The sequence below is a fragment of the Peromyscus leucopus genome, chromosome 1 (assembly GCF_004664715.2).
Source record: "Peromyscus leucopus breed LL Stock chromosome 1, UCI_PerLeu_2.1, whole genome shotgun sequence".
Classification (NCBI taxonomy): Eukaryota; Metazoa; Chordata; class Mammalia; order Rodentia; family Cricetidae; genus Peromyscus; species Peromyscus leucopus.
Window position 1 is genome coordinate 22,008,258 of NC_051063.1, and position 14,015 is coordinate 22,022,272.

Below are 14,015 nucleotides of genomic sequence, written 5' to 3' on the forward strand. Positions count from 1 at the left end.
GAGTGGAAGTGCTGAGTCACAGGAAGAGTGGAAGTGCTGAGTCACAGGAAGAGTGGAAGTGCTGAGTCACAGGAAGAGTGGAAGTGCTGAGTCACAGGAAGAATGGAAGTGCTGAGTCATAGGGTAATGACAAGCTTGACTTGTTAAAAGAACCACTAAACTGTTTCCACGGTAATAATAAGTCGACTTCTCGGGGAAAGGTTGCTTTCTTGGTTTACAAACTGTGTGTGATGTCCGGATTCTCTCTTGGACAGTCACAGTGCACATTTACTGAAGTGAAGCCTTTGAGTGGTCCTGAAGACAAGTCAAAGCGACCATGATCCATCATCTCTAATTCCATAGTGATCTCATTTTTGTAGAATAAGTGGGAATGTGCCACCTGATTCTGGTAGGGGAGACAGCTCCCCGAGTCCGGCAGGCTGCCGTGGAAAGGGCTGTAGCTGTGGGCCAGGAGTCTTGGAAGAATGTTCTGAGCAGAGAAGGGGCTCTCTCCATCCCTCTAGGTAGCATGCTGAGTAACTTCCCTCCCCAGCTGAAGGCCTGCTCATCCTTCAGGACTAGTTCCCACACCCCCTACTTCTCACAGGCAATTCCAACTCTTGTCTTCTTTCCCTAGGCAGGAATTAGGTGCTCCCCTTCTGTGAGCTCTCCAGTTTCTCTTAAGTACTCTGCCTCCACCATGTCAGAGCAGTCAACTGTAGTCTGCACAAACAGCCACCTGGAGAACTTATTAAACATTTGGGTACCTTCAACTTGCTAGAATTTCTACTCAGTTCTGTGCTATGTATTTGGTGCTTCTAAAATGCACATGTTCCCTATTACTTAAAATACCACATTAATTTTATTTACTGAGTTTGCTTGTGTGGGGGCGTGTCACAGTGTACCTGTGGAGGTCAAGTGACAATTCTTTGGAGTCCTCTCTTCCTACCATGCATATTCAGGTACTGACTGCAGTTATCAGTCTTGCTGGTCCCATAAAACATGGGTAAAAAAAAAAAAAAAAAAACAACTCCGGGCAGTATTTTCTATGGCTGATTCTTATGATCTTTAGTTCTTTGAAGATGAGCTACCTCATTTTATATACATTTGGCAATCAAAGAATGAATGAACACACAAGCCAGGTGGTGGTGGCTCAAGCCTTTAATCCCAGCACTTGGGAGGCTCAGGCAGGCACATCTCTGTGAGTTCCAGGGCCAGCCTGGTCTACAGAGTAAGTTCTAGGACAGCTAAGGCTACACAGAGAAACCCTGTCTTGAAAAACCAAAACCCAAACCAACCAACCAACCAAAAATGAACACATGAATAAATGAGTGAAATTACCTGTTTCCTCTTCTGTAAAATGAGCTGATCAGCAGCTCTTTCAACTTTCCCCTGCCTATATTTTTCATTCAACAATGAAAACTGAGTTATTTTGCCCCCATATATTAGAATCTCAGCAGCACACAATATGCAACCTCAAGCACACGAAACCTGCTAATGAGGATTTAGTCCAGGCTGATATTAAATAAATGACTCAAGATTCGTAAGACTCATAGTGTTGTAAAGCACCAAGTTTGCCTAGGCTAGAGACACAAAGAGAAACATCCACATTTGCCTGTGTAAATTTACTGTGACTGGATGTATATTCTGGAATTAGAATATTCTGTAGTTAGGCATTATGGGAAAACGGAGGGTCCTGGGTGTTGTGGGGGCAGGGAGAGGAATTCATCTACTCTCAATCTACCTGGAGCAAGCCAACTGTCAGTACTCCCGACTCTGCTACAAGGGCTTCCTATTGATGGAAGGTAGGGTCTTATTTGTGCGAGCCTGTTGTCTTGCCACCGGGCTGCACCCCCCTCTCTCGCCAGCACCTTTCACTCTTACCCCTTGCAGGTTTTGAGATGGTTCCAGTTTCTCATAAGCACTGCGGCCTGAGAAAAATGAAGGCATCCATTCCTTATAACCTCTCAGCATTTCAGAGGAAAAAGGTTGGCTATGGCTGCCAAGATCCAGCAAATATTTGGTTAGCTTGGAAAGAATGGGCGCTCATTTTCCAGTTCTCACAGATTTCTGTATGCCCAGTTTCTTTTATTAAAAACGTTAAATCCAGAGATAAAGTGGAATGGTACTCCAGGCTCCCAGCATTCATCTGTATCCCGGGGAGCAGAACCCAAGATTTGAACAAAGAAAAGCTCAATCAATAGAACTCATGACTTCCCTCTAGGAACAGGACCCTAGGTAGCAGAAGGACGATCAGATGGTTCCTATCTGCAGCTTTCTTTGAGTGGATATTTATGGGATGGGCTAGAGACCCTCTTTCAGTTGAGGAGGGGAAGTATACTGTGGCCCACAGGCCAAATCTTGCTGCCCACTGTCTCTTGTTTTTTGAACAATATGTGAAGTAAGAATACTTTATAAAATTTTGAAATAGTTGGATTTAAAAAGAAACAAGGGGGAAGTTTCGGATTTGCATCCATCAATGGAGTTTCGTGGGAACGCTGCCACGCCTGTGTAGCTGTGCCTTGTCCACAGCTGCTTTGAACGACAGTGGTAGAGCAGTTGAAAAAGGGACCAGGTAGCCCTCCACATATAAAACATGCACCATCCGGCTCTTCGCAGAAGCAGTCTGCAGAGCGCAGGGGGAGGGGATGAAAGACTTGGTGTTCTGTTATCTGAAGTAAAAAACTGTAAAATATATATGCACAGTGAAATAATTATAAAGCGAACACCTGGGTACCCTAGCGCGTGGACAAAGAGACGAAGCATCGTCTCCCAGCAGCTCTGTGTCCCAAGAGCCCTTCCCCGAGTCGGGACTCCGTGGTAATGTTTTCCTTGCTGCCCTTAGCAGCAGCACCACCTAAACTATGTCATTGAATTCAGTTTTTCTTGTTTTAAAGTAGCCATTAATAAAGGCACGCTGAGTGGTCATTTTGTGCTTCTCTCCATCAGGTTTGTGAGGCTGCTGCGTGGGACTCCGGTCCTGTCACCCCCTTTGTGGCATCTCGTTCACTACATCATTCAGACAAGGCTCACTGGTTCATTTTCCTATCAGTGTCGAGTTTGGAACTATTGTGAATAATACTGCCGTGAACATCTTACCTCTGAGGTGTCCTTGCTTCAGACTCTTGGCAGAGGAAAGGCCTTGCTAGGACATGGGATCTCCCTACCACCACCTCTCTCCCTTACTGCCAAACCGTCCCCTTGGGGGTTGGAACAAACCACAACCACAGCTGCTGTTGCTTGAGGAAGCCGAGGAGTTCCTTCACCCAGTCAGTGCCCGCTCTCTGGCCTCAAGGAACCCAGCAAGGTACCCTGCCATTGTCTAGCGTCCCTTAAAATGACTCTTGAATAAAATCTTTGCACAAATGCTCCTCGGAAGGATCATTTCCCTTGGATTTTAAAAGTCCACGTAGCCTAGGATGGCCTCAAACTCATAACCATGCCTTTGCCTCCTGCGTGTTGGAACTGAAGGCAGGCCTTCCCAGCTGATATGGTGACCTGGTAAGAGCCTGTGCTTGGCTAGTAGGTTGGTGGTGTCAAACCACCCTGACCACTCTCCCTGATGCGTGAGTACAGAGCAGAGGTTCCCAACCTTCCTAATGGTGCAACCTGTTAATACAGTTCCTTATGTTGTGGTGACCCCCCCATTATAAAATTATTTCACTACTACTTCACAACTGTACTTTTGCTACTGTTATGAATCATAATGTAAATATCTGATATGCAGAACACTGCGACCCCCAGATTGAGAACCCCTGTGAGAACCCCTGGTATAAAGGAAACACAGTACAACACGGGACTAGGTGGCCTTCTAAGAGCAGAGTACCAGGGCAGGAAGCACTGTTCTCAAGGGGCACCGGGGATGCTGATCCCGATCCTTGGAAGCTGACGGTGCTGTATCTTCCCTGAAAGGTTTTAGGAAAATGGACCTGAAAGGCCTCTCCTCCCCCTGCCAGCGCACTGAGAGCCCAGCACCTGGGGTAGCAAGCCCTGGAGGCATTGCTGGAGCATGATGTAGCGCGGCATTGAAAGAGCACAAATAAACTCCGAGCCCTCGCACACATTTATCCAGTTTGGGAAGTGGATTAATAGAATAACCAATAAAACATGTATAAAAGCTTTAATTAAATGTGATGAAATAAAACTTCATGTTTTATTTATGGACACTCCCAACATGTAAAGGATTCGGGGAGACATTCATTTTTACTGCCATTTCGTCCTCCTATCTATAATTAAATCCAGGCTTCAGTTCTGGCCCAAAGCGATGCGGCATTTTAAAGCTGGCCTCAGACCCCCCCTCCCCATCTGCTTTTAATTATAATTACCATCCCCAATAGAGAGGAGGCTGGTGACAGGACAAAACAGAACAATAAAACAAACAAACAAACAACACTGGTCACCATTGTGTCTGAAGGAGACGGCACCGAACGAGTGCTTCAGGCGGGAGGGGCAGCCTCGATTTCCAGTTTTATTCTGTGCCAAGTACACAATCCCTTCATTTTACTTTTGACATAAAAAAAGGACTTCATGAAACAAGACAAAATAACTTATGATTATATGAAACATAACTGTGACAAATCGCAAAACTATACATATTAATAGAAAAAAGTGTACCTAATTCCTTAAAAGATTTACGAGAACAAGCACCAGATGTGCCCTACCATCAAACAGGCCCATATCCAGGATGATATATGCAGCTCGGTTCTCTACGTGAGTATATAGAACAATGTACATGGGCCTGCGTGATTTATGGAAAACAGATTTCCACTTTTTCCCCCAAAGTGCTTTATGTCAGCAACATTACAGAGGACGCTTCTCTGTCTGTACAAAATAAATCTCTTCATTTCTACACTCACCATTTTGTCCAATGAGTTTGGTTTTTCTCTTTCCCTGTTACTTTATCCACAGCAATAACAACATTGGTCTAAACAGTCAAATCAAATCAAACACCAAATAACAAAACTGAACCTTATTGGAGGCTATTGTCGAAACTTCCAGGCAATCAGGGCTGAGGAGGGCTGAGAGCTCTGTGATGGGGAGATGTTTTTAAGCTTGCAGTAGTGAACTAGGGCAGTTGCTAGGTGGTCACTTTAGGCCTGAACATAACCAACACTACCCAGGGATTTCATGCTGTGGTCCACCACACACGCCATTTTCCACTTCAGAACCACCTGGGCCATGGGACGTAGATCCATGTAAGGGACTCTACTTCATGGGGCCATGGAATTCTTACCCAGTTTTTAAGTGCTGATCAGAGGGTAAATTACAAGTGCCACTTCGATGCCGTCCCTTTAGGGAGTTACGACAATGGATGGAGCAACGAAATGTCTCTAGGCACGCTCATCTTTTTTATGTAAGAGGATAATTGGATTTGTGCTACGCATGTTTTCATAAGCACTAGTTTTTATTGTTGTTGTGTTTTTGTTTTTAAAGGGGAATGACAATTTCCATTTGGATGTTTATGAAAATGGCTACCCATCAGGGCTAAAAAGGCCTAGGAATGGAAGGGAATAATTTATGTTTTTTAAGCTCTATTTTTCACTGCTTAAAAATACTGATGGAACTATGTAGGCCACAGTAAGAAAGGGGCATATTTTAAGCTAAGGAGAAATCCCAGAACCCAAGGATAGACAGCTTGTACACTTTGAAGGACCCTGAACGTGCCATGTCACGAGGCCCTGGCCCCCAGACCAGTGTCTGTCAGGAATACACTCAGGGCCTTTGGTGGGGGAGGGGCCGCACTGGACCTGGCTCCACGCATGCTTCTGACAGCCAGAATGTCCTTCTGGGGCAGGCCGTGGGGCTGGGGCTGAGATGTATGGTCTAGTAATAAGGACTTGATGACACCAGGTCCTCCTAGGTGATCCAGGAAAGGAACAGCGCCACCATGAGTCCAGAGCCTGGTTCCTAAGCCTGATGTCTCCATCACAGGGAGAGATGTCATACATGGTCCTGTGTTTATGTTCCCTTCTGTGACTCTCCTCCTCCTTCTAGAACTCCATAAGGTCAATCAACTACCTTTCACCTCTTCTTTCCTTATCACCCAAATGAAATGTGCTTGGAGTGTCTTGTAAAAGCTTGAGGGTTTAGGAACTGATATATGCTGCTCTTGAGAGTGGGGTCTCCTTTTCTTTTTAGAGGGTGACAGGAGTCAAATGAGGGTCACTATCAAATAAGCCAGTGTGATGACATGTATGTGTTCAGGATCAGCCCAAGTCTAATGGCCCCCAGGTCTACAAGGGTGGTAGTGTCTAGCAGCGTGAGCTCACCTGGGGAGGAGGCCCGATGAGCTTCCTTCCTTAAAGCTCAGAAGACCTAGAATTCAAAGTCTTGTGACTTAGACGTCTACGCAATAGTTCCCCTCAAGAACACGGCCTCTTGAGCAGCACCAGACCGAGTGCTGTGAGACTGGACCCACACTGGGTTCTGTATCTTCCCTATTCAGTGGCATCCTGGAATGAAGCAGGGGATGAGGTGGAACTCTTCTGACTTGGGACCAGACTCACAGGTCTGTATTAGGGTATAAGCAGTCTCCTGACCCTCAGACACCAAGCTATTTAAGGTCACAGTGACCTCAGTTTCATAAAGCACTCAGCTTCAGTTCTGCTAAAAAAGCATTTTTTAAGGAGAAAAAAAAAATCCTGAAATGTGAGCGAACTAGAATGTTGGAATTGACCAGCTTTTTGGAGTTTGGCTTATTTGTATAGCCTTTGCCCTAGGACAGAGCATCTTTTTAAGTACCCTTCTAAAAATATCACCAGAAAATGATGTCTTGTTTAGGCTTAACATAAAATGGCTGTGTGCTTTTTGAAAAATTCCAGGCCTTCAAAGCAGAGTTCCAAAAAGCTGCTTTCTTGAGTCTACCTTCTGTGAACCTTCCCAAGAGTTGCTAGGATTTGGTGAATAGTCGGTATGCGTGAAACACTGTTCGGAAGGAGGAAGAAAGGATGGGGAAACAGGAAAACGGGGAGGGGAGCAGAGGAGACAGACAGATGAGGGGATCCCTGTAAGGAACCAGGCAGAAGGCACACAGAGTAACCGGACAACAGGTGCCCTCGGTTTGGTTTCCTGAACAAAGCTACATACATGACTCAATGTGTCCCATCTCTCATGGTTCCCAGTCTATCCTGGGCACACAACCAGAGCTGAGCCAATATATGAACCATTCAAATGAAACATTTTTCAAGCTGGAGTCACTGAGGCATCAATACAGGAGGGTGATTATTTTTTTAAGATGGTCTCAATATATAGCCCTGGCTGGTCTGGAACTCACTGTGTAGACCAGGCTCATTTCAAACTCAGAATGCCTTCCAAGTGCTGGGGTTAGAGGTATATACCACCATACACAGGACTGAAGGGTTTTTGCAACAATCCTGGAGGGAGGCAGGCAGAGGTGTGTGTGTGTGTGTGTGTGTGTGTGTGTGTGTGTGTGTGTGTGTGTACTATTCTGTTTCCCTCAGATAACCTTTGCTACACTGCAAAATTAGGCCAGGAAGAGCTCCAGCTGGGGTAAAATACATGTAGCTGGGGTGATTAAAACGGTAATGACTTATACCAAAAGAACAAACCTTTAAATACTTTTCCTTTAAAAGTAGATGTAAAAAGCAAGTCTTTGAAGTTCAAAAACAAAGTAGGTTGCCAAATATAAAACCTTATCTTGCCATTGGAGGATCAATCGAGAAGCAATAGTTAGCATGGTCTATGCAAGACAAATGTTAAAGCCAGAGTCTGAGAGAGTCCAAGCCACACCTGCTTTGGACATGGATTTCCCACATTGTTTATGGCTGTGCATCACTCAGCCATGAGGGAAAACATGGGCGAGACAGCACATTCTGCCTCTGGTAACTGGGCAGTCTTCCCCTTAAGTCTTGAGCAAGGGTCATCCCATTCATGTGCACATTCATTGGTGTCTTTTGAGAGCTGACAGCCAGTAAGGAACAGGTATCTTTAAAGTGAGACTCTAAATTCCCTTTGAAAAGAAATTCCTGCATGTCACCTGGCCCAGCCAATTGAGGGGAAATGGAAGAGGTGCAAGCTTTCCCGAAAAGCCAGATCCGATGACCATCCAGTCCTGCCTTCCAAAGACCTGGTGACCGTACTGGCTCCACAGATTTGGTGGGCATCCTCACACTGCTTGTCAGAGTATGAAGATGAGAGGTGACTCAAAGGTCCTGGATGTGCAGGGGAGACCCGGGGAGCCTTCAGCCTTCAGTATACACAGAGGAGAGCTGGCTAGGACAACGGTCCACAGCGCTGAGCTGCAAGAATGTGGGATCTTCGGGGCCGCTGCGAAGAGCTTCCCCAAAGAGGCTTGAAGAAGCTGAAGGCAAATCGTACACTGGAAGAGAAAGGACACAGGCTGTCAGTCAGTGCCTGTACTGGCTACACAGCACCCCCATGCCGCCTACAGATGCTCCCAGCCTACAGATGCTGGTGGGAGCTAAGACTTAGGCCTTCTAGGCGTGCCCTTGAGGAACAGAATGAGGGAAGGTACTGGTTTGCATGGATGTGCTTTAACACAAAATATGACCTTAGCTGAAGTCAAAAGTGGTTTAGCAAGGACTGAGGGTGACCTCAGAAAGGGGACAACGGTAAAGTTGAGTCATGAGAAAGAATGGGAGTTACAGATGGTAAAGTCAGGAAAGAATATTCCAGAAGGAAGAAACAGAGCTAAGGCAGAGACGAAGGGACACGTGGAATCAGGAAAGTTGAGTATAAGCCAGAATAAGGGTAAAATGAAGGCCAAGTCTGTGCAGGCAGGTCTGGAGAACTTGACACAGTAAAATCGTGTGGGCCTCACTGCTGTGCCAGAGAAGACAGCTTGAGAATGGATGAGACTGGATACTAAGATATCCTAGCAAGAAAGTGGCATAATTTATCACTGGGTTAGCAAGCAACGCCAAGTGTGGAGAAAGGCAGAGGTGGGGTGGTGAACTGGGGAGGCATACTAGAAGGAAGTGCCATAGTCTAGGGGAGAAATGTTGGCCCTTGTGCGGGTGGGCAAAGGGTGAGAGCCAGGGCAGAAGGTGATGATGAGAAATATCTCAGGGGGAGTTCTACTAGATTCCACATAGTCCTTGCCAGCCACAAGAAAAGCATCCGGCTTTCCTTCTTGTTGACTAAGGCACAGACACCCACCTGTAATGCCTGAGTGTGTTGAGAAGGCTCTATGGAAAACATCAAAGCCAGCCTGACCCATGGACGTGGGGACCAGGCAGTCCTCAAAGGAAGGCACCATACTGCAGGAGCTGCTGGGTGGCACAGTTCTCTGGGAATCAGGGTAATGCGGGGGGCAGAATGTCTGCAGCTGGCCATAAAATCCTGAAATACAAGCATGGCAATGAGCTATTTCAAGGCAGAAACCATCCCTATCCAGGAAGAACCCCACCGAAGTCAGACTGATTTGACAAAATGCCTCTGCATCCTGAGACGTCTTCTAAACAAAGTGTTTGGATGAGCTGCATTCAAGGCTTGCTGGCTTGTGACCATTTTAGGGAGAAATGTTCTCATCCCAGTCTCTTTCACTGGGATGTGCAAGTATCTTAACTTCTGTATCCTACATTTCAGTCCATTTCCACATTTGACCAAAACCCCACAGAAGGCCCTTAGTCATACACAGCATAAACACAAACAAAACCTAGTATAGACCAATCTATCCATCTTTCTAACACTTCCATCTTCCTGTGGTTTCAAATAGGTTCCTAGTGCCCCACAGCTGGGTGTACTGGATTCTATGTCACTATTGCTGTTCTGATCCTCGCAGTCAAAGGGAAACTGGACGCGAAAAAATACTAGGATGAAAGAAACGAGGAAAGACACCCCAATGCTTGAAAATCTCCACCAACCGATTGATAGTCATATTCCATCTCTCCCCTCCATTTCTGCTCTTATTCAATGGCATTTTTCTTGCGTTCCCATGTGGTCCTTTCCTATGATCCTCTCCATCCTCCCGATTCCTTACTTTCCCCCTGTCTCTCTTGGCTTCATGATAATGTGTATCAGTGGATTACTTCCTGAGCGTGTAATGTGCTTTTAAAAACATCATAATGCAATCTTCATTCCACACTCTATTGATGGGGGAGCGGAGGCCCCGCTGCTGCTTTCCATTGTGTGTTTCCTCAGCTGTAAAATGTGAAGGCCATTGTCTGCTGCACAGGGCTATTGTGTAGACTGACTGAGTCACTGGCTAAGGAAGCAAGCTTATAACGTTTTAAAGTGCTTTAGAAATGTCAGTCACTATTGATATTACTATTCTGTTTTTAATGGGGAAAATGAGGGGATTACTAGAGGAAGCGCCCTAGGATTCCTCTGCAAACACTAACTGACAGAGAAGACAGAACCAGCTCACACAACTTTGGAATCCTGGTCTCGAATGTCTTCTACCATTACAGCCATCTCTTCTTAAGATTGGAAAGCTTTATTGAGACTCTCTCAATGAGGAAGGGTGGGGCTATCTGGTTCGTCTTCGCTCTCTTTAAAACCAGGGAAACTGGGTACATGCACCCTACTTCAAATACATTCTTCTCAAGGCTCACTTGGAACCTTAAGCTACTGAGGAAATGCCTGGCTCACCATGGCGGAGGGCTAGCCTACAGTTGCTGTAAACAGCACTAAAAATGTGCTTAACTGTTCCTAAAGACACAGACCCCACCCTCCAGGAGCTTATGAAGTTAGACAGAGACCAAATGCAGATTTCTGTTCAAGCCACGTTCCCACCGGAGTGCAATTCTTTCTAAGTGGGTAACAATCCATGTTATATAGACTCCACAGAAAACATTCATGTAAGGTTGGGGAAAGGCAAAGGATCATTGCAGCATCATTACAGTTTAGACTAAGACTTATCTATGGACATCCCATATCTAAGCAGAGAGGAAAATGAAGTAATGACTTCTGTTTTTGATTCCCAATGGCTCTGTATGCTTTTAAATGCGACAGGCAAAGAAAAATCCAAACAGATCACTCTCACATACTCAAGTAACTGACCAGAATGAAGAAGTCAACTCCCCAAATAACCAAGAAACAGACATTAAAATAACAATGCCATTTCATATTCTATGTATTATATTGGCAAAGGTCTCTCCCTGGGGCTGAAGTATGACTGGAGAAGAAGGTACTCTGCTTAGTTTTATAGACATTGGGAAAAGTAGATTCTCTTTTCCAAATCCTTGGACAAGTGCCTGACTACCTCGAACTAGAAGTATACCCTGGGTTTACTCCTCTGGACCTCAGTTTTACCTCTGAGAATGAGCAACCCGAGAAGACTATTCTGAAGAGCACGTTCTGCTGAGACAGTCATTACACACAAACGATGACACAACCAGAGGTCAAATGGTCCAGCGTCAGGGAAGGGTAGAGCACAGAAAGATGCACATCCCTGATGGAAGAACTGGCCAGCCCTCCAACAGCGCCACCAGGCACCCTAACACCGCCATTCTGTTTGGTCTCTTTTTAAAAAAGGCAAGACGCAAAATTAATAGTTTATGAAAGATCAGCTTGTGAAGGTCTAAGCATAGGATGGACACAACAAAATACTTTTATCTGTGGTTGTCTTTTTGTTCTATTTCTGTCCAGACTTTAATAGTAGTGAGTATTCTGGAGTCTGTCTGCCTGGGTTCAAATCCTCACTACAATACATACCAACTGCATAGTCTTGGTGTCTCAGTGTCTTAACCTGTAAAATGTAAAATGGGGTTAATGGTAGTGATGATCTTACACTGAGCAATTATAAAAATTATACAAGTTAGCATCTACATAGCATATAATGATGTTCTCTATATTTTAATAATATAATTTATATATGTATTTGCAAAATAGGCAAAATTATAAGTAAAATAATTTTACCATGAAAATACAGTTCTCAAAAATAAGCTAAATTTGATTATGGGAAATTAAATTCCCCAAAAGGCAAGATGTCCTTCAATAAACAAATGTAAGAATGGATGTAACTGTAGGCAGTAAGCTCCAGTATGGAATGACGATTGAGTTATTATAATCTTGAAAGCATATCACAAGTTGAAGAAAATGGAACATCATAGGCTCACAGGAGAAACAAGTTATGGTTCCCAGACACTTCAGGAGCTAATATGTACCAGGACTTCTTCATTCACCGCAGTGGGCCCAGAACAACAAGTCTAAGTGATTTGAAAGAACCAGAAATTGGATCTGTCAGTTTGGGTCATCCCTTTGACAGAGCTTGACTTTGGGTCCCCATAGGCAGGCACATGTAAAAGCAGTATGGGTCCATCAGGAAGAAATGATTACCATGCTCTATTGGAATGTAATGCCTCCTTACTGAGCAAAGCAGACATTTGCTATCTACAGCTCCATGCTGGCTCTGTTCAGATTTGTCACCCATAAATCCCTTCCTATCACTCCTCAGTGTAACATTACCCTTCCAAGAAGAGAAGCCATTTTTCACTGAACTCCCACGGCTCTCTAAACAGGGACATCAATCATTCAGGTACAACCGCAGAGACACTCACTGGCCTTTTGTGAAAACTAATTCATTCTTTTTCTGAATCTCCCCTCCTGTTTCTGAGAGGCAGCGGAAATGTCACACGCTTCCAACTGTATTCTGGTGTTGTGATGTGTACAAGTTTAAAAGGTCTGTGATAAAGCAAAATATACCTAGTGATAATCCACACTGGATTCTGGGCTTTTATCTCCCAGGTAGGACCTAAGGAAGGAAAGAGCTAAGGAGTCTAGAGTTCCTGCCTGGGGACTGTGCCTGATTGGAGAACCTATCAAAAACAGAATGTCCCTACAAGCATGTTTAATTACTCTAATAGCTAGCCAGGGAAAGGAGACTCTTCTTCATTAACTGCACCCTACCCACTTCGGGTAGCTCCAACAGAGACACCGAATACACTGCTTGGGTGGTGGTGCTAAGTCAAACCAAAGAATTTTAACATGTTCTCTACCCAGTGCAATTTCCGTAAAAGTAACAAAATTAAAAAAAAAATTCCATTAGGATCTTGTCACACATGCAATCCTAGAGAAAGGCCAACTCTTTTTCAGATGAATGGTTCCTGTATTCCAGTGGATGGTTTTCAAACAGCAAATTTGGAAAGAACATGACTTCTCAGACCCAAAGCAAAATGAGGCAAGATGTTAACACATTTTGTGTGCATAAAATCTGAGAGCGATGGCAAGGTCAGCCAATCTGTCAGTCAGTCAGTTAGTAATGGTTATCAACTGCTAGTTCAAGAACAGCTGGAGAGACCAAAGGACCAGGAGCCGGTCCCTGCCCTTGAGGACTGATAACGGATGGGGACACAGAAACCAACACAAGCTGACAAGAAATATTAGCTATCACAGTTACTTACAAACACCGCCCCTCTTTTTTTTTTTTAACAAGTTATTTCACTTCCAAGAATGGGAGAGGGTGGACGTAAAAGTCATCTCATTTTATTTAAAGTGAAACATCTAAAAGATCAAGGAAACTTGACTCATTCCTCCTAGTCTCAAGTTTGGCAAGTTTTTCTTTCTAAAAACAAACTTGCTTTCCTAATTATCAAAAGATTTGGGACTAAATATAACAATAATGTAGGTGGTATAAAAATGAATGAAAGCGATTATCTTTATTTACATAGTTGAGAAATGGCCAGATATATGCTTTCACAACTTTGAATTACACACACACACACACACACACACACACACACACACACACACGCGCGCATGCACATACACATAAGAGTGGGGAGGAGGTATGGGCTATATAATACATGTAAAAATGTCATAGTGGAATTGAATACTTTGCAGGATGGCTAAAATTAATATATAAATTAATATATACACAAGATTTATATAAATTAATACATACATAAGATTATTTGTATGCTATTTTAGTCCCTATAACTGCCCATGAATTTCTTCATATATCACTACAATCCCTTCCTAAAAGTTTTTTTCATACTTTGTCACATAGGGTTCCTGGGGTCCTTTGATGACAGGTGAGATCAAGAGTTCACAGTCCCCCTTCCACTGCTAGGTGACAACTTCCTTCCCAAATGGAAGAGGAAGTTCCAGGAGGG

General features: G+C 44.3%; 1 protein-coding gene across 2 annotated transcripts in view; it reads right to left on the minus strand.

The window, feature by feature from the left end:
* Positions 1 to 4,103: 4,103 nt before the first annotated feature.
* Glis3 (GLIS family zinc finger 3) overlaps positions 4,104 to 14,015 on the minus strand; it is a 429,706-nt gene continuing 419,794 nt past the window's right edge. For both annotated transcript variants that reach the window (XM_028894398.2, XM_028894415.2), the window contains 2 exons: positions 9,118 to 9,300; positions 4,104 to 8,317 (listed from right to left, as the gene is read on the minus strand). In XM_028894398.2, the coding sequence (XP_028750231.1) occupies positions 8,181 to 8,317; positions 9,118 to 9,300 (320 nt within the window). In that variant the 3' untranslated portion in view covers positions 4,104 to 8,180. The remainder of the gene's footprint in view (positions 8,318 to 9,117; positions 9,301 to 14,015) is intronic.